Source organism: Pelobates fuscus, chromosome 1 (genome assembly GCF_036172605.1).
Source record: "Pelobates fuscus isolate aPelFus1 chromosome 1, aPelFus1.pri, whole genome shotgun sequence".
Taxonomy (NCBI): Eukaryota; Metazoa; Chordata; class Amphibia; order Anura; family Pelobatidae; genus Pelobates; species Pelobates fuscus.
The window spans coordinates 2373683-2392209 of NC_086317.1; the positions used below are offsets into that span (position 1 = coordinate 2373683).

Genomic DNA, 18527 nt, shown 5'->3' on the forward strand with positions numbered 1-18527 from the left:
GTGAGGCGGTATAGGGTTCTATAACCGGTGGGTGAGGCGGTATAGGGTTCTATAACCGGTGGGTGAGGCGGTATAGGGTTCTATAACCGGTGGGTGAGGCGGTATAGGGTTCTATAACCGGTGGGTGAGGCGGTATAGGGTTCTATAACTGGTGGGTGAGGCGGTATAGGGTTCTATAACCGGTGGGTGAGGCGGTATAGGTTTCTATAACCGGTGGGTGAGGCGGTATAGGTTTCTATAACCGGTGGGTGAGGCGGTATAGGTTTCTATAACCGGTGGGTGAGGCGGTATAGGGTTCTGTAACCGGTGGGTGAGGCGGTATAGGTTTCTATAACCGGTGGGTGAGGCGGTATAGGGTTCTATAACCGGTGGGTGAGGCAGTATAGGGTTCTATAACCGGTGGGTGAGGCAGTATAGGGTTCTATAACCGGTGGGTGAGGCGGTATAGGGTTCTGTAACCGGTGGGTGAGGCGGTATAGGTTTCTATAACCGGTGGGTGAGGCGGTATAGGGTTCTATAACCGGTGGGTGAGGCAGTATAGGGTTCTATAACCGGTGGGTGAGGCAGTATAGGGTTCTATAACCGGTGGGTGAGGCGGTATAGGGTTCTGTAACCGGTGGGTGAGGCGGTATAGGTTTCTATAACCGGTGGGTGAGGCAGTATAGGGTTCTATAACTGGTGGGTGAGGCGGTATAGGGTTCTGTAACCGGTGGGTGAGGCGGTATAGGTTTCTATAACCGGTGGGTGGGTGAGGCAGTATAGGGTTCTATAACTGGTGGGTGAGGCGGTATCCCTATGTTAGAGGGAGTGGGGTATAGTGACACAGTAACAGTGGGGTTGAGGGCCTGCTCAGTGAGTTTACATGTTAGAGGGAGTGGGGTATAGTGACACAGTAACAGAGTGATTGAGGGCCTTGCTCAGTGAGTTTACATGCTAGAGGGAGTGGGGTATAGTGACACAGTAACAGTGGGGTTGAGGGCCTGCTCAGTGAGTTTACATGTTAGAGGGAGTGGGGTATAGTGACACAGTAACAGAGTGATTGAGGGCCTTGCTCAGTGAGTTTACATGCTAGAGGGAGTGGGGTATAGTGACACAGTAACAGGGATTGAGGGTCCTGCTCAGTGAGGTTACATGCTAGAGGGAGTGGGGTATAGTGACAGAGGGATTGAGGGCCCTGCTCAGTGAGTTTACATGCTAGAGGGAGTGGGGTATAGTGACACAGTAACAGAGGGATTGATGGCCCTGCTCAGTGAGTTTACATGTTAGAGGGAGTGGGGTATAGTGACACAGTAACAGAGGGATTGAGGCCCTGCTCAGTGAGCTTACATGTTAGAGGGAGTGGGGTATAGTGACACAGTAACAGAGGGATTGAGTGCCCTGCTCAGTGAGTTTACATGTTAGCGGGAGTGGGGTATAGTGACACAGTAACAGAGGGATTGAGGGCCTGCTCAGTGAGCTTACATGTTAGAGGGAGTGGGGTGTATTGACACAGTAACAGAGGGATTAAGGGCCTGCTCAGTGAGTTTACATGTTAGAGGGAGTGGGGTATAGTGACACAGTAACAGAGGGATTGAGGGCCTGCTCAGTGAGTTTACATGTTAGAGGGAGTGGGGTATAGTGACACAGTAACAGAGGGATTGAGGGCCCTGCTCAGTGAGTTTACATGTTAGAGGGAGTGGGGTATAGTGACACAGTAACAGAGGGATTGAGGCCCTGCTCATTGAGTTTACATGTTAGAGGGAGTGGGGTATAGTGACACAGTAACAGAGGGATTGATGCCCTGCTCAGTGAGGTTACATGTTAGAGGGAGTGGGGTATAGTGACACAGTAACAGAGGGATTGAGGGCCCCGCTCAGTGAGTTTACATGTTAGAGGGAGTGGGGTATAGTGACAGTAACAGAGGGATTGAGGGCCTGCTCAGTGAGCTTACATGTTAGAGGGAGTGGGGTGTATTGACACAGTAACAGAGGGATTAAGGGCCTGCTCAGTGAGTTTACATGTTAGAGGGAGTGGGGTATAGTGACACAGTAACAGAGGGATTGAGGGCCTGCTCAGTGAGTTTACATGTTAGAGGGAGTGGGGTATAGTGACACAGTAACAGAGGGATTGGGGGCCCTGCTCAGTGAGGTTACATGTTAGAGGGAGTGGGGTATAGTGACACAGTAACAGAGGGATTGAGGGCCTGCTCAGTGAGTTTACATGTTAGAGGGAGTGGGGTATAGTGACAGTAACAGAGGGATTGTGGGCCCTGCTCAGTGAGTTTACATGTTAGAGGGAGTGGGGTATAGTGACACAGTAACAGAGGGATTGAGGGCCCTGCTCAGTGAGGTTACATGTTAGAGGGAGTGGGGTATAGTGACACAGTAACAGAGGGATTGAGGGCCCTGCTCAGTGAGTTTACATGTTAGAGGGAGTGGGGTATAGTGACACCGTAACAGAGGGATTGGGGGCCCTGCTCAGTGAGGTTACATGTTAGAGGGAGTGGGGTATAGTGACACAGTAACAGAGGGATTGAGGGCCTGCTCAGTGAGTTTACATGTTAGAGGGAGTGGGGTATAGTGACCGTAACAGAGGGATTGAGGGCCCTGCTCAGTGAGTTTACATGTTAGAGGGAGTGGGGTATAGTGACACAGTAACAGAGGGATTGAGGCCCTGCTCAGTGAGTTTACATGTTAGAGGGAGTGGGGTATAGTGACACAGTAACAGAGGGATTGAGGCCCTGCTCAGTGAGGTTACATGTTAGAGGGAGTGGGGTATAGTGACACAGTAACAGAGGGATTGAGGGCCCCGCTCAGTGAGTTTACATGTTAGAGGGAGTGGGGTATAGTGACACAGTAACAGAGGGATTGAGGGCCTGCTCAGTGAGTTTACATGTTAGAGGGAGTGGGGTATAGTGACACAGTAACAGAGGGATTGAGGGCCCTGCTCAGTGAGGTTACATGTTAGAGGGAGTGGGGTATAGTGACACAGTAACAGAGGGATTGAGGGCCCTGCTCAGTGAGTTTACATGTTAGAGGGAGTGGGGTATAGTGACACCGTAACAGAGGGATTGGGGGCCCTGCTCAGTGAGGTTACATGTTAGAGGGAGTGGGGTATAGTGACACAGTAACAGAGGGATTGAGGGCCTGCTCAGTGAGTTTACATGTTAGAGGGAGTGGGGTATAGTGACAGTAACAGAGGGATTGAGGGCCTGCTCAGTGAGTTTACATGTTAGAGGGAGTGGGGTATAGTGACACAGTAACAGAGGGATTGAGGCCCTGCTCAGTGAGTTTACATGTTAGAGGGAGTGGGGTATAGTGACACAGTAACAGAGGGATTGAGGCCCTGCTCAGTGAGGTTACATGTTAGAGGGAGTGGGGTATAGTGACACAGTAACAGAGGGATTGAGGGCCCCGCTCAGTGAGTTTACATGTTAGAGGGAGTGGGGTATAGTGACACAGTAACAGAGGGATTGAGGGCCTGCTCAGTGAGTTTACATGTTAGAGGGAGTGGGGTATAGTGACACAGGAACAGAGGGATTGAGGGCCCTGCTCAGTGAGCTTACATGTTAGAGGGAGTGGGGTATAGTGACACAGTAACAGAGGGATTGAGGCCCTGCTCAGTGAGGTTATATGTTAGAGGGAGTGGGGAATAGTGACACAGTAACAGAGGGATTGAGGGCCCTGCTCAGTGAGTTTACATGCTAAAGAGAGTGGGGTATAGTGACAGTAACAGAGGGATTGAGGGCCTGCTCAGTGAGGTTATATGTTAGAGGGAGTGGGGTATAGTGACACAGTAACAGAGGGATTGAGGGCCTGCTCAGTGAGCTTACATGTTAGAGGGAGTGGGGTATAGTGACACAGTAACAGAGGGATTGAGGGCCCTGCTCAGTGAGTTTACATGTTAAAGGGAGTGGGGTATAGTGACACAGTAACAGAGGGATTGAGGGCCTGCTCACTGAGCTTACATGTTAGAGCGAGTGGGGTATAGTGACACAGTAACAGAGGGATTGAGGGCCTGCTCAGTGAGCTTACATGTTAGAGCGAGTGGGGTATAGTGACACAGTAACAGAGGGATTGAGGGTCCTGCTCAGTGAGTTTACATGTTAGAGGGAGTGGGGTATAGTGACACAGTAACAGAGGGATTGAGGGCCCTGCTCAGTGAGTTTACATGTTAGAGGGAGTGGGGTATAGTGACACAGTAACAGAGGGATTGGGGGCCCTGCTCAGTGAGTTTACATGTTAGAGGGGGTGGGGTATAGTGACACAGTAACAGAGGGATTGAGGGCCCTGCTCAGTGAGTTTACATGTTAGAGGGAGTGGGGTATAGTGACACAGTAACAGAGGGATTGAGGCCCTGCTCAGTGAGTTTACATGTTAGAGGGAGTGGGGTATAGTGACACAGTAACAGAGGGATTGAGGGCCCTGCTCAGTGAGTTTACATGTTAGAGGGAGTGGGGTATAGTGACACAGTAACATAGGGTTTGAGGGCCCTGCTCAGTGAGTTTACATGTTAGAGGGAGTGGGGTATAGTGACACAGTAACAGAGGGAATGAGGCCCTGCTCAGTGAGTTTACATGTTAGAGGGGGTGGGGTATAGTGACACAGTAACAGAGGGATTGAGGGCCCTGCTCAGTGAGTTTACATGTTAGAGGGAGTGGGGTATAGTGACACAGTAACAGAGGGATTGAGGCCCTGCTCAGTGAGTTTACATGTTAGAGGGAGTGGGGTATAGTGACACAGTAACAGAGGGATTGAGGCCCTGCTCAGTGAGTTTACATGTTAGAGGGAGTGGGGTATAGTGACACAGTAACAGAGGGATTGAGGGCCCTGCTCAGTGAGTTTACATGCTAAAGAGAGTGGGGTATAGTGACAGTAACAGAGGGATTGAGGGCCCTGCTCAGTGAGGTTATATGTTAGAGGGAGTGGGGTAAAGTGACACAAAAGGTAAGGATAGTATTAGACTAATGACCGTTGCAGGGAGGAATCAGTTGGGAGCTATTAACAGTTTAATTGATATGCTTTTATGAAGAAGTTGGTTTTTAATGATTTTTTGAAGGAGTGGCGACTGGGTGAGCATCTAACGGAGGAGGGAAGTGAGTTCCACAGGGACGGTGCAGCCCTCGAAGTCTTGAAGGCGAGCATCAGAGGTGGGAGTACGGACAGATGATAGACATAAGTCTGCAGCAGAGCTTAAGGGCCTAGACGGGTTATTGTGGGTTTCAGCAGATAATCCGAAGACACAGAATCCTGAGTTTTTTTTGTGTTTGGACTTTTGTTTTACACTGAACAAAATTAAAAATGCTACACTTTTTTTTTGCCCCCATTTTATTAAAGCTGAACTCAAAGATCTAAGACTTTTTCTATGTACACAAAAGGCCGATTTCTCTCAAATATTGTTCACAAATCTGTCTAAATCCGTGTTAGTGAGCACTTCTTCTTTGCCGAGATAATTCATCCACCTCACAGGTGTGGCATATCAAGATGCTGATTAGACAGCATGATTATTGCACAGGTGTGTCATATCGAAATGCTGATTAGACAGCATGATTATTGCACAGGTGTGTCATATCGAAATGCTGATTAGACAGCATGATTATTGCACAGGTGTCATATCGAGATGCTGATTAGACAGCATGATTATTGCACAGGTGTGTCATATCGAGATGCTGATTAGACGGCATGATTATTGGACAGGTGTGTCATATCGAGATGCTGATTAGACAGCATGATTATTGCACAGGTGTGTCATATCGAGATGCTGATTAGACAGCATGATTATTGCACAGGTGTGTCATATCGAGATGCTGATTAGACAGCATTATTATTGCACAGGTGTGGCATATCAAGATGCTGATTAGACAGCATGATTATTGCACAGGTGTGGCATATCGAGATGCTGATTAGACAGCGTGATTATTGCACAGGTGCCCCTTGGACTGGCCACAATAAAAGGCCACTCTAAAATGTGCAGTTTTATCCCACAGCACAATGCCACAGATCTCGCAAGTTTTTAGGTAACGTGCAATTGGCATGCTGACTGCAGGAATGTCCACCAGAGCTGTTGCCCGTGAATTAAATGTTCATTTCTCTACCATAAGCCATCTCCAAAGGCTTTTAAGAGAATTTGGCAGTACAGCCAGCCTCACAAACGCAGACCATGTGTAACCACACCAGCCCAGGACCTCCAAGATCGTCTGAGACCTGCCACCCGGACAGCTGCTGAAACAATCGGTTTACATAACCAAAGAATTTCTGCACAAACTGTCAGAAATCATCTCAGGGAAGCTCATCTGCATCGACCTGACTGCAGTCCGTCGCCGTAACCGACTTGAGTGGGCAAATGCTCACATTTGATGGTTGTCGCACCTTGGAGAGGTGTTCTCTTCACGTATGAATCCCGGTTTTCACTGTACAGGGCAGATGGCAGACAGCATGAATGCTGTTGTGTGGGTGAGCGGTTTGCTGATGTCAACGTTGTGGATCGAGTGGCCCATGGTGGCGGTGGGGTTATGGTTTGGGCAGGCATTTTATTGATGGCATTTTGAATACACAGAGATACCGTGACGAGATCCTGAGGCCCATTGTTGTGCCATTCATCCACGACCATCACCTCATGTTGCAGTATGATAATGCACGGCCCCATGTTGCAAGGGTCTGTAAACAATTCCTGGAAGCTGAAAACATCCCAGTTCTTGCATGGCCAGCATACTCACGGGACGGGTCACCCATTGAGCATGTTTGGGATGCTATGGATCGGCGTAGACGACCGCGTGTTCCAGGTCCTGCCAATATCCAGCAACTTCGCACAGACATTGAAGAGGAGTGGACCAACATTCCACAGGCCACAATCAACAACCTGATCAACTGTATGCAGAGAAGATGTGTTGCCCTGCGTGAGGCAAATGGTGGTCACGCCAGATACTGACTGTTTTTTGTACCCCCGCCTGGAACACCCCAATATAGTAAAACTGCACATTTTAGAGTGGTCTTTTATTGTGGGCAGCCTAAGGCGCACCTGTGCAATAATCATGCTGTCTAATCAGCATCTTGGTATGCCACATTTTCGAGGTAGATGGATTATATCGGTAAAGGAGAAGCGCTCACTAACACAGATTTAGACAGATTTGTGGACAATATTTGATAGAAATCGGCCTTTTGTGTACATAGAAAAAGTCTTAGATCTTTGGGTTCAGCTCATGAGAAATGGGAAGGGGGGGGTAAACAAGTGCTGCGTTTATAATTGTGTTCAGTGTATATAGAATACTTTACCCTTTCCAAAAATGTAGTGGTGCAGGTCCCTGTTGGTAATATTTCTTGTTGCCGTTCTTTAGTTACTTTCCAGCCTTTTAATGTTCCGTGGGATTCCTGCTGAAGACACTGTGTTTTTCCCCAGGTACCGTAATTTCCGAACCTTCACATCTCCACGTCCGACACAGTTTTCCTGCCTGGCAGTTGATGGGAGTGGAGACATTGTGTGCGCGGGGGCACAGGATTCCTATGAGGTGTATGTGTGGAGCATGCAGACAGGAAAACTCCTAGATGTAAGTTTGAGATCCCTAATCGCACATTCCTTCCATTCACACAAGTATGTACCACATTCCAACTATTCGAATCTCCTCTGCAGGTCTTGGCTGGACACACAGGTCCTATTAGCAGTGTGGCATTTAACCCTTGGAGGTCTGTACTGGCCACAGCATCGTGGGATAAAACTGTCCAATTGTGGGATATGGCTGACAGTTGGAGAACCACAGAGACCCTGAATCTAAACTCCGATGGTGAGTTCTGTGTACAACTTGCCATGCGTGTTGTATTCCTTGGTCCCAGCAGCAACCTTGCTATAAATGTTGCAGATCAGAAATTCGGTTTCTTTTAAATTTGTTTAGATGGTTTATTCTTGTTAAAAAGAATAATAAACCCTGTCAGAAAGCGATGTGTTTGAACAATATGCAAAATAGCCGGTTAGTTCTTCATTAGTGCGTTCTCGTCTACAAACACACGGGAATGTTTTATAGACCTGGTTATCCATGATTACCAGCCTGAAACGGTTACAGAGAGAGCTTCAAGGCTAAACTGACACTGAGGCCAGAGCCAGGTTACCCATAAGGCAGCGTGGGCGGCTACATAGTGCCTGGGCCTCCAGCACTGTAACTGCATCTCTGAGCTGGCAGGGATTTCAACAGATCCAGAAAGGGACACAGAGCGTCCCTGTTTCATGTTTGGGTGGATTGCAGCAGGAACGTTACTGTGTTTCATTCGTTGTTACTTGCTGCTAAAATGGGTTCATTTTGTCTCTATTTTCCCCAGTTATGGCAGTTGTATTCCGGCCAGATGGTAAAGAACTGGCTGTGGCCTCTCTAGATGGACAGATCACCTTCTGGGACCCTGAGAAAGGGAATCAGTCTGGATCCATTGAGGGCAGACATGATCTGAAGATGGGACGCAAAGAGTTGGACAAAGTGACTGCCAAACATTCCTCGAAGGGAAAGTAAGCAAGTCCGCGCGTGTGACCCTGAGCCGGCATTCTGTTTAGTACAGACAGACCCTGTGTGACCCTGAGCCGGCATTCTGTTTAGTACAGACAGACCCTGTGTGACCCTGAGCCGGCATTCTGTTTAGTACAGACAGACCCTGTGTCACCCTGAGCCGGCATTCTGTTTAGTACAGACAGACCCTGTGTGACCCTGAGCCGGCATTCTGTTTAGTACAGACAGACCCTGTGTGACCCTGAGCCGGCATTCTGTTTAGTACAGACAGACCCTGTGTGACCCTGAGCCGGCATTCTGTTTAGTGCAGACAGACCCTGTGTGACCCTGAGCCGGCATTCTGTTTAGTGCAGACAGACCCTGTGTGACCCTGAGCCGGCATTCTGTTTAGTACAGACAGACCCTGTGTGACCCTGAGCCGGCATTCTGTTTAGTACAGACAGACCCTGTGTGATCCTGAGCCAGCATTCTGTTTAGTACAGACAGACTCTGTGTGACCCTGAGCCGGCATTCTGTTTAGTACAGACAGACCCTGTGTGACCCTGAGCCGGCATTCTGTTTAGTACAGACAGACTCTGTGTGACCCTGAGCCGGCATTCTGTTTAGTACAGACAGACCCTGTGTGACCCTGATCCGGCATTCTGTTTAGTACAGACAGACCCTGTGTGACCCTGAGCCGGCATTCTGTTTAGTGCAGACAGACCCTGTGTGACCCTGAGCCGGCATTCTGTTTAGTACAGACAGACCCTGTGTGATCCTGAGCCGGCATTCTGTTTAGTACAGACAGACCCTGAGCCGGCATTCTGTTTAGTACAGACAGACCCTGTTTGATCCTGAGCCGGCATTCTGTTTAGTACAGACAGACCCTGTGTGACCCTGAGCCGGCATTCTGTTTAGTACAGACAGACCCTGTGTGACTCTGAGCCGGCATTCTGTTTAGTGCAGACAGACCCTGTGTGACTCTGAGCCGGCATTCTGTTTAGTACAGACAGACCCTGTGTGATCCTGAGCCAGCATTCTGTTTAGTACAGACAGACCCTGTGTGATCCTGAGCCGGCATTCTGTTTAGTACAGACAGACCCTGTGTGACCCTGAGCCGGCATTCTGTTTAGTGCAGACAGACCCTGTGTGACCCTGAGCCGGCATTCTGTTTAGTGCAGACAGACCCTGTGTCACCCTGAGCCGGCATTCTGTTTAGTACAGACAGACCCTGTGTGACCCTGAGCCGGCATTCTGTTTAGTGCAGACAGACCCTGTGTGACCCTGAGCCGGCATTCTGTTTAGTGCAGACAGACCCTGTGTCACCCTGAGCCGGCATTCTGTTTAGTACAGACAGACCCCGTGTGATCCTGAGCCGGCATTCTGTTTAGTACAGACAGACTCTGTGTGACCCTGAGCCGGCATTCTGTTTAGTGCAGACAGACCCTGTGTGATCCTGAGCCGGCATTCTGTTTAGTACAGACAGACCCTGTGTGATCCTGAGCCGGCATTCTGTTTAGTACAGACAGACCCTGTGTGACCCTGAGCCGGCATTCTGTTTAGTACAGACAGACCCTGTGTGACCCTGAGCCGGCATTCTGTTTAGTGCAGACAGACCCTGTGTGATCCTGAGCCGGCATTCTGTTTAGTACAGACAGACCCTGTGTGACCCTGAGCCGGCATTCTGTTTAGTACAGACAGACCCTGTGTGATCCTGAGCCGGCATTCTGTTTAGTACAGACAGACCCTGTGTGACCCTGAGCCGGCATTCTGTTTAGTACAGACAGACCCTGTGTGACCCTGAGCCGGCATTCTGTTTAGTGCAGACAGACCCTGTGTCACCCTGAGCCGGCATTCTGTTTAGTACAGACAGACCCTGTGTGACCCTGAGCCGGCATTCTGTTTAGTGCAGACAGACCCTGTGTCACCCTGAGCCGGCATTCTGTTTAGTGCAGACAGACCCTGTGTCACCCTGAGCCGGCATTCTGTTTAGTGCAGACAGACCCTGTGTCACCCTGAGCCGGAATTCTGTTTAGTGCAGACAGACCCTGTGTGACCCTGAGCCGGCATTCTGTTTAGTGCAGACAGGCCCTGTGTCACCCTGAGCCGGCATTCTGTTTAGTACAGACAGACCCTGTGTGACCCTGAGCCGGCATTCTGTTTAGTACAGACAGACCCTGTGTGACCCTGAGCCGGCATTCTGTTTAGTACAGACAGACCCTGTGTCACCCTGAGCCGGCATTCTGTTTAGTACAAACAGACCCTGTGTGACCCTGAGCCGGCATTCTGTTTAGTGCAGACAGACTCTGTGTGACCCTGAGCCGGCATTCTGTTTAGTGCAGACAGACCCTGTGTGACCCTGATCTCTGTGTTTTTATAGGACGTTTACAACGCTTTGTTACTCAGCCGATGGCCGCGCACTTTTAGCTGGTGGATTATCTCGATTTGTCTGTATCTATCATGTTGAAGAGCAGATATTGGCCAAGAAGTTTGAGATCTCTTGTAACCATTCACTGGATGCCATGGAGGTGAGCACTGGAGTGTAATCAAGGGGTTAAACAATTAAAGCATGGAGTTAGCGTTTAAAGGGACAGTAAATATATATATCTATCAGGTCTGGATATAGCTGGATATAGACATTTACTAACCCTGTATATCTGGGATATAGCTATTACTAACCCTGTATATCTGGGATATAGCTATTTACTAACCCTGTATATCTGGGATATAGCTATTTACTAACCCTGTATATCTGGGATATAGCTATTTACTAACCCTGTATATCTGGGATATAGCTATTTACTAACCCTGTATATCTGGGATATAGCTATTTACTAACCCTGTATATCTGGGATATAGCTATTTACTAACCATGTATATCTGGGATATAGCTATTTACTAACCATGTATATCTGGGATATAGCTATTTACTAACCCTGTATATCTGGGATATAGCTATTTACTAACCCTGTATATCTGGGATATAGCTATTTACTAACCCTGTATATCTGGGATACAGCTATTTACTAACCCTGTATATCTGGGATATAGCTATTTACTAACCCTGTATATCTGGGATATAGCTATTTACTAACCCTGTATATCTGGGATATAACTATTTACTAACCCTGTATATCTGGGATATAGCTATTTACTAACCATGTATATCTGGGATACAGCTATTTACTAACCCTGTATACCTGGGATATAGCTATTTACTAACCCTGTATATCTGGGATATAGCTATTTACTAACCCTGTATATCTGGGATACAGCTATTTACTAACCCTGTATATCTGGGATATAGCTATTTACTAACCATGTATATCTGGGATATAGCTATTTACTAACCCTGTATATCTGGGATATAGCTATTTACTAACCATGTATATCTGGGATATAGCTATTTACTAACCCTGTATACCTGGGATATAGCTATTTACTAACCCTGTATATCTGGGATATAGCTATTTACTAACCCTGTATATCTGGGATACAGCTATTTACTAACCCTGTATATCTGGGATATAGCTATTTACTAACCATGTATATCTGGGATATAGCTATTTACTAACCCTGTATATCTGGGATATAGCCATTTACTAACCCTGTATATCTGGGATATAGCTATTTACTAACCCTGTTTATCTGGGATATAGCTATTTACTAACCCTGTATATCTGGGATACAGCTATTTACTAACCCTGTATATCTGGGATACAGCTATTTACTAACCCTGTATATCTGGGATATAGCTATTTACTAACCCTGTATATCTGGGATATAGCCATTTACTAACCCTGTATATCTGGGATATAGCTATTTACTAACCCTGTATATCTGGGATATAGCTATTTACTAACCCTGTATATCTGGGATACAGCTATTTACTAACCCTGTATATCTGAGATATAGCTATTTACTAACCCTGTATATCTGGGATATAGCTATTTACTAACCCTGTATATCTGGGATATAGCTATTTACTAACCCTGTATATCTGGGATATAGCTATTTACTAACCCTGTATATCTGGGATATAGCTATTTACTAACCCTGTATATCTGGGATATTGCGATTTACTAACCCTGTATATCTGGGATATAGGTCTTTACTAACCCTGTATATCTGGGATACAGCTATTTACTAACCCTGTGTATCTGGGATATAGCCCTTTACTAACCCTGTGTATCTGGGATATAGCCCTTTACTAACACTGTATATCTGGGATACAGGTATTTACTAACCCTGTATATCTGGGATACAGCTATTTACTAACCCTGTGTATCTGGGATACAGCTATTTACTAACCCTGTATATCTGGGATACAGCTATTTACTAACCCTGTATATCTGGGATATAGCTATTTACTAACCCTGTATATCTGGGATATAGCTATTTACTAACCCTGTATATCTGGGATATAGCCATTTACTAACCCTGTATATCTGGGATACAGCTATTTACTAACCCTGTATATCTGGGATATAGCTATTTACTAACCCTGTATATCTGGGATACCGCTAGTTACTAACCCTGTATATCTGGGATATAGCTATTTACTAACCCTGTATATCTGGGATATAGCTCTTTGCTAACCCGGTATATCTGGCTATAGTGTCTGTTTTGTTAGAGCCTCGTATGGTTGGATGCTTTTCTTAATGTCTGTCACCGGCCCTATCACTTTCATACTGTCCTACCTGCACTTCGGTTCTATCAAAGCGGGTCTAACAATAATTTTTTTTTCTGTCCCAGGAATTTCTTGATCGCCGCAAGATGACTGAGTTTGGTAGTGTGGCTCTGATCGACCAGGGGGCTGGTGATGAGGGAGGGGTCAGTCTAAGCCTGCCTGGAGTTCGAAAAGGTGAGAACTAGTTATTTAGCTGAGCTCCACCACAAGCACGGGCCCGCTGGGCTCGAGCACAAGCACATAGTTCTGGCTGCTAATTGCACTTTAATCTGGTGCATTCTCATTGCGAGGGATTGTACCCAAGCTCTAGGACAGGCATAGGCAACCTTCGGCACTCTCGATGTTTTGGACTACACCCCCCATGATGCTTTTCCAGCATTATGGGTGTAAGACCATTATGGAGGATGTAGTTCACAACATCTGGAGTGCGGAAGGTTGCCTATCCCTGCTCTAGGATATAGAGTGGAATCCACACTTTTTCACCAGCGCTCCCTCTTTTCAGGTGATATGAGCTCCCGACAATTCAAACCAGAGATACGTGTAGCCTCTCTGAGATTCTCTCCAACTGGTGAGTAATAAAATGGGGGATATAATTATTGGCGGGATATGTAGACTCGAAGTGCTAGTCTTTTGTATGAGGTACACTCTTTTTATTACATCTGATTTTGTGCCTTGTAGGACGCAGTTGGGCAGCCACCTCCACAGAAGGTCTCCTCATCTTCTCTCTGGATTCCAGTTGTGTATTTGACCCGTTCCAGTTGGATGAGGAAGTGACAGCTGGCGCAATTCACCGGATGTTGCGTGCTGGAGACTGGACGCATGCTATTGTCATGGCAATGAGACTTAATGAGAAGCTCCTCCTCCAGGAAGCTTTGGAATGTGTGCCCTGCACAGACAGTGAGTAGCCCGAAGACGGTTTGTAATGCTGTTCATGTGGTTTTGTTCTTGATTGAGGCCCATTCATACTGTATTGGCTATTCCCAATGCTGTCAGCAAAGAACACACTCCGCAGGACTCTACAGACAGACTGTAATGTTTACCAGGTCTGCAGGGATGGGGGAACCAGGAAATGCACAGTCCTACTGGGACCCATCATTCTCTATCCCATAATGCAGATACCGGCTATGTGCCGAATACCGTGTGGGCTTTTTATCTAACTTAACTTACTTATTAGACCCATACCAACTGTGTATCAGATGCAGGGAACTAGCCCGGCCCTCTATCCTCTACCAATCAAAAGCTTTGCCCTCTATCCTCTACCAATCAAAAGCCCGGCTCTCTATCCTCTACCAATCACAAGCCCGGCTCTCTATCCTCTACCAATCACAAGCCCGGCTCTCTATCCTCTACCAATCACAAGCCCGGCTCTCTATCCTCTACCAATCACAAGCCCGGCTCTCTATCCTCTACCAATCACTAGCCCGGCTCTCTATCCTCTACCAATCACTAGCCCGGCTCTCTATCCTCTACCAATCACTAGCCCGGCCCTCTATCCGCTACCAATCACTAGCCCGGCTCTCTAGCCTCTACCAATCACTAGCCCGGCTCTCTATCCTCTACCAATCGCTAGGCCAGCTCTCTATCCGCTACCAATCTCTAGCCCGGCCCTCTATCCTCTACCAATCACTAGCCCGGCTCTCTATCCTCTACCAATCACTAGCCCGGCTCTCTATCCTCTACCAATCACTAGCCCGGCTCTCTATCCTCTACCAATCACTAGCCCGGCCCTCTATCCGCTACCAATCACTAGCCCGGCCCTCTATCCGCTACCAATCACTAGCCCGGCCCTCTATCCGCTACCAATCACTAGCCCGGCCCTCTATCCGCTACCAATCACAAGCCCGGCTCTCTATCCTCTACCAATCACAAGCCCGGCTCTCTATCCTCTACCAATCACTAGCCCGGCTCTCTATCCTCTACCAATCACTAGCCCGGCTCTCTATCCTCTACCAATCACTAGCCCGGCTCTCTATCCTCTACCAATCACTAGCCCGGCTCTCTATCCTCTACCAATCACTAGCCCGGCCCTCTATCCGCTACCAATCACTAGCCCGGCTCTCTATCCTGTATCAAATCACTAGCCCGGCTCTCTAGCCTCTACCAATCACTAGCCCGGCTCTCTATCCTCTACCAATCGCTAGGCCAGCTCTCTATCCGCTACCAATCTCTAGCCCGGCCCTCTATCCTCTACCAATCACTAGCCCGGCTCTCTATCCTCTACCAATCACTAGCCCGGCTCTCTATCCTCTACCAATCACTAGCCCGGCTCTCTATCCGCTACCAATCACTAGCCCGGCCCTCTATCCGCTACCAATCACTAGCCCGGCCCTCTATCCGCTACCAATCACTAGCCCGGCCCTCTATCCGCTACCAATCACTAGCCCGGCCCTCTATCCGCTACCAATCACTAGCCCGGCCCTCTATCCGCTACCAATCACTAGCCCGGCCCTCTATCCACTACCAATCACTAGCCTGGCCCTCTATCTGATTTAGTCCATTTTATGTACTTGGTGTGGTTTAGAGTCATGCTGCTGGATGTGACATGTAGTTTGGTTATGTTTGTTGTTTCTGTTTAGTCTCTGTTCTTTGCTCTTCGCTGCCGGAGTTATACGTGGAGAGGCTCCTGGTGTTTTTGGCCTCGCAGATCGAAAGCTCTCGTCACCTGCAGTTCTATTTGATGTGGGCACATCAGCTGCTGATGCTTCATGGACAAAATCTGAAGAACCGGTAAGTCTTAATGAGCAGCAGTGCTGGATCCCGGGGTTGGACATCTGAGGGTAGAGGCTGTTAAACCCATTACGGCTGGTGGAATTAAAAACAAAAAGCAGCGTTCTGTGAGGTGGAAAACTTGCTTTTCAGGCAGTTGTTCGGCTTTTTGTTTTTTTGGTTCTGTGTAAATAATCGTTTTATTCTTTATTTATCTAGATCGATTTCTCTGCTTCCAGCCATTCACTCCTTGCAGAAAAGTCTCCAGGCTCACTTTACTGAAATCTCCAAACTGTGAGTGTATAGACCCAATCCTGACCTCATGCACAGGTCAATCCTTACCACGTTTCCATTCCCTGCCACCCAACTCTCCTTTCTATACCCGCTCCTGCCACCTAACTCTCCTTTCTAAACCCGCTCCTGCCACCTAACTCTCCTTTCTTTGCCACTCCTGCCACCTAACTCTCCTTTCTATACCCGCTCCTGCCGCGTTCCTCTCCTTTCTATACCCGCTCCTGCTGCGTTCCTCTCCTTTCTATACCCGCTCCTGCCGTGTTCCTCTCCTTTCTATACCCGCTCCTGCTGCGTTCCTCTCCTTTCTATACCCGCTCCTGCTGCGTTCCTCTCCTTTTTATACCCGCTCCTGCTGCGTTCCTCTCCTTTTTATACCCGCTCCTGCTGCGTTCCTCTCCTTTCTATACCCGCTCCTGCTGCGTTCCTCTCCTTTCTATACCCGCTCCTGCTGCTTTCCTCTCCTTTCTATACCCGCTCCTGCCGTGTTCCTCTCCTTTCTATACCCGCTCCTGCTGCGTTCCTCTCCTTTCTATACCCGCTCCTGCTGCGTTCCTCTCCTTTCTATACCCGCTCCTGCTGCGTTCCTCTCCTTTCTATACCCGCTCCTGCTGCGTTCCTCTCCTTTCTATACCCGCTCCTGCTGCGTTCCTCTCCTTTCTATACCCGCTCCTGCTGCGTTCCTCTCCTTTCTATACCCGCTCCTGCTGCGTTCCTCTCCTTTCTATACCCGCTCCTGCTGCGTTCCTCTCCTTTCTATACCCGCTCCTGCTGCGTTCCTCTCCTTTCTATACCCGCTCCTGCTGCGTTCCTCTCCTTTCTATACCCGCTCCTGCTGCTTTCCTCTCCTTTCTATACCCGCTCCTGCTGCTTTCCTCTCCTTTCTATACCCGCTCCTGCCGTGTTCCTCTCCTTTCTATACCCGCTCCTGCTGCGTTCCTCTCCTTTCTATACCCGCTCCTGCTGCGTTCCTCTCCTTTCTATACCCGCTCCTGCTGCGTTCCTCTCCTTTCTATACCCGCTCCTGCTGCGTTCCTCTCCTTTCTATACCCGCTCCTGCCGCGTTCCTCTCTTTGTACCGCCATGCTTGCTTGCAGTGCCTGTGTTCCCTGAGTCCATGTCTGTTATGGATCCTTCTTTTCAGTTGCAGTTAGTTGGTGTCTGTTACCCTCTTAATGTCCTGTGACTCCATACTCGTCTTTACCTTCTGTCCTTCTCTTTCCAGCTGTGATTGGAATCGCTATAACTTGAAGTTTGCACTGTGTTTATCACGCCAGCGGGGAGCAAAGCGAGCAGCGGAAGAATCCGTACATGACTCTGAGTCAGACATGGAGTCTCTTGATACGAACCTGGGAGAGGAGGAGATGCATGTTTGAGAAGCCCTCTCCTCCTCTGTGTTGCTTATAGACGGTCTGGTACACTATGTAGAGATCCTGAATGATCTTTTGTGGACAGCCTTGTTGCTGCGGTGGATGCAAGTTCAGAAATCCTGTAAGCTCCTGGGGTCTGAGACTTCCCGTGTTATGTGCTACCGGTACAATATGTGGAACCAGGAATATGACTTCGCTCAGGATGTCTTATAAGGAGTATCCAGTATTTCAGGATTCGCACATTCTCTGTTCTGCCACGTTCTAGGAGTGATCTCAGGGTGTGTTTCAGACAGTGGACTCAAGGACGGTCCGTTTCATCTAGATACAGATAATCCCGAACACCTAGAAGCCGTAATCCGTTCTAACCCAGAGTCAGTTTATATGTAAACCAGCCGACATGACCTCCTGTGGAAATTACGTGTGTATCCTCGCTCAAAAAAAACCCCTATTATTAACATCCATTCACAGAGGGGAAACCTTCCTTATAAGAGACTGTTTTTTTTGGGGGGGGGGGGAGGTTTTACCATGTAACCTTCTCTGTTTCTAGTCCGGTGATCATTTTGTGAATATAATTGATTGTTTACCTGTGTGATGTCTGCTGCGTTATAAAATTCATACAGTATCATTTTAAGGGGCCTCTTCCTTTTTTTTAACAACTGACGTGTACGTTGATTGTTGGCCAGCCTCAAGTTAACCTCTTCCATCAATTACACCTAGTGAGTTGTGAGAAACGATCATGGTTTATTCAGATATTTCAGGCAGAGACACTAAAAAGATACTGTAGCGGAGTAGTAGTATTATCCACGGTATCTCCGCTGGTATACAGGATGAAGCAGGTCCAAAACAGGCAAAATGCAGGTAGCGTAGTTACAATCCCTTCCTCCCAAGAACTAGACGATACATAGCTTGGAGGTCAACTGAGGTTTTTAATTACTGGCACAGTATTTATGTGGTTACAAATGTACGGGGTTTCCCAAGTCCCAATGCAGGATTTGTCCAGTAGGGGACTACATGGGGGACTGGGTTT

At 48.0% G+C, this 18527-nt stretch overlaps 1 protein-coding gene across 1 annotated transcript in view; it reads left to right on the top strand.

Moving 5' to 3' along the window:
* The window catches only part of PWP2 (PWP2 small subunit processome component), a 41088-nt gene extending 22957 nt beyond the window's left edge, over nt 1-18131 (top strand). Inside the window, exons 12-21 of the mRNA XM_063445766.1 lie at nt 7375-7522; nt 7606-7756; nt 8286-8466; nt 10824-10971; nt 13199-13307; nt 13636-13701; nt 13812-14030; nt 15710-15860; nt 16059-16133; nt 17356-18131. Coding sequence (XP_063301836.1) covers nt 7375-7522; nt 7606-7756; nt 8286-8466; nt 10824-10971; nt 13199-13307; nt 13636-13701; nt 13812-14030; nt 15710-15860; nt 16059-16133; nt 17356-17506 — 1399 coding nt within the window. The 3' untranslated portion in view covers nt 17507-18131. The remainder of the gene's footprint in view (nt 1-7374; nt 7523-7605; nt 7757-8285; nt 8467-10823; nt 10972-13198; nt 13308-13635; nt 13702-13811; nt 14031-15709; nt 15861-16058; nt 16134-17355) is intronic.
* Nucleotides 18132-18527: the final 396 nt, after the last annotated feature.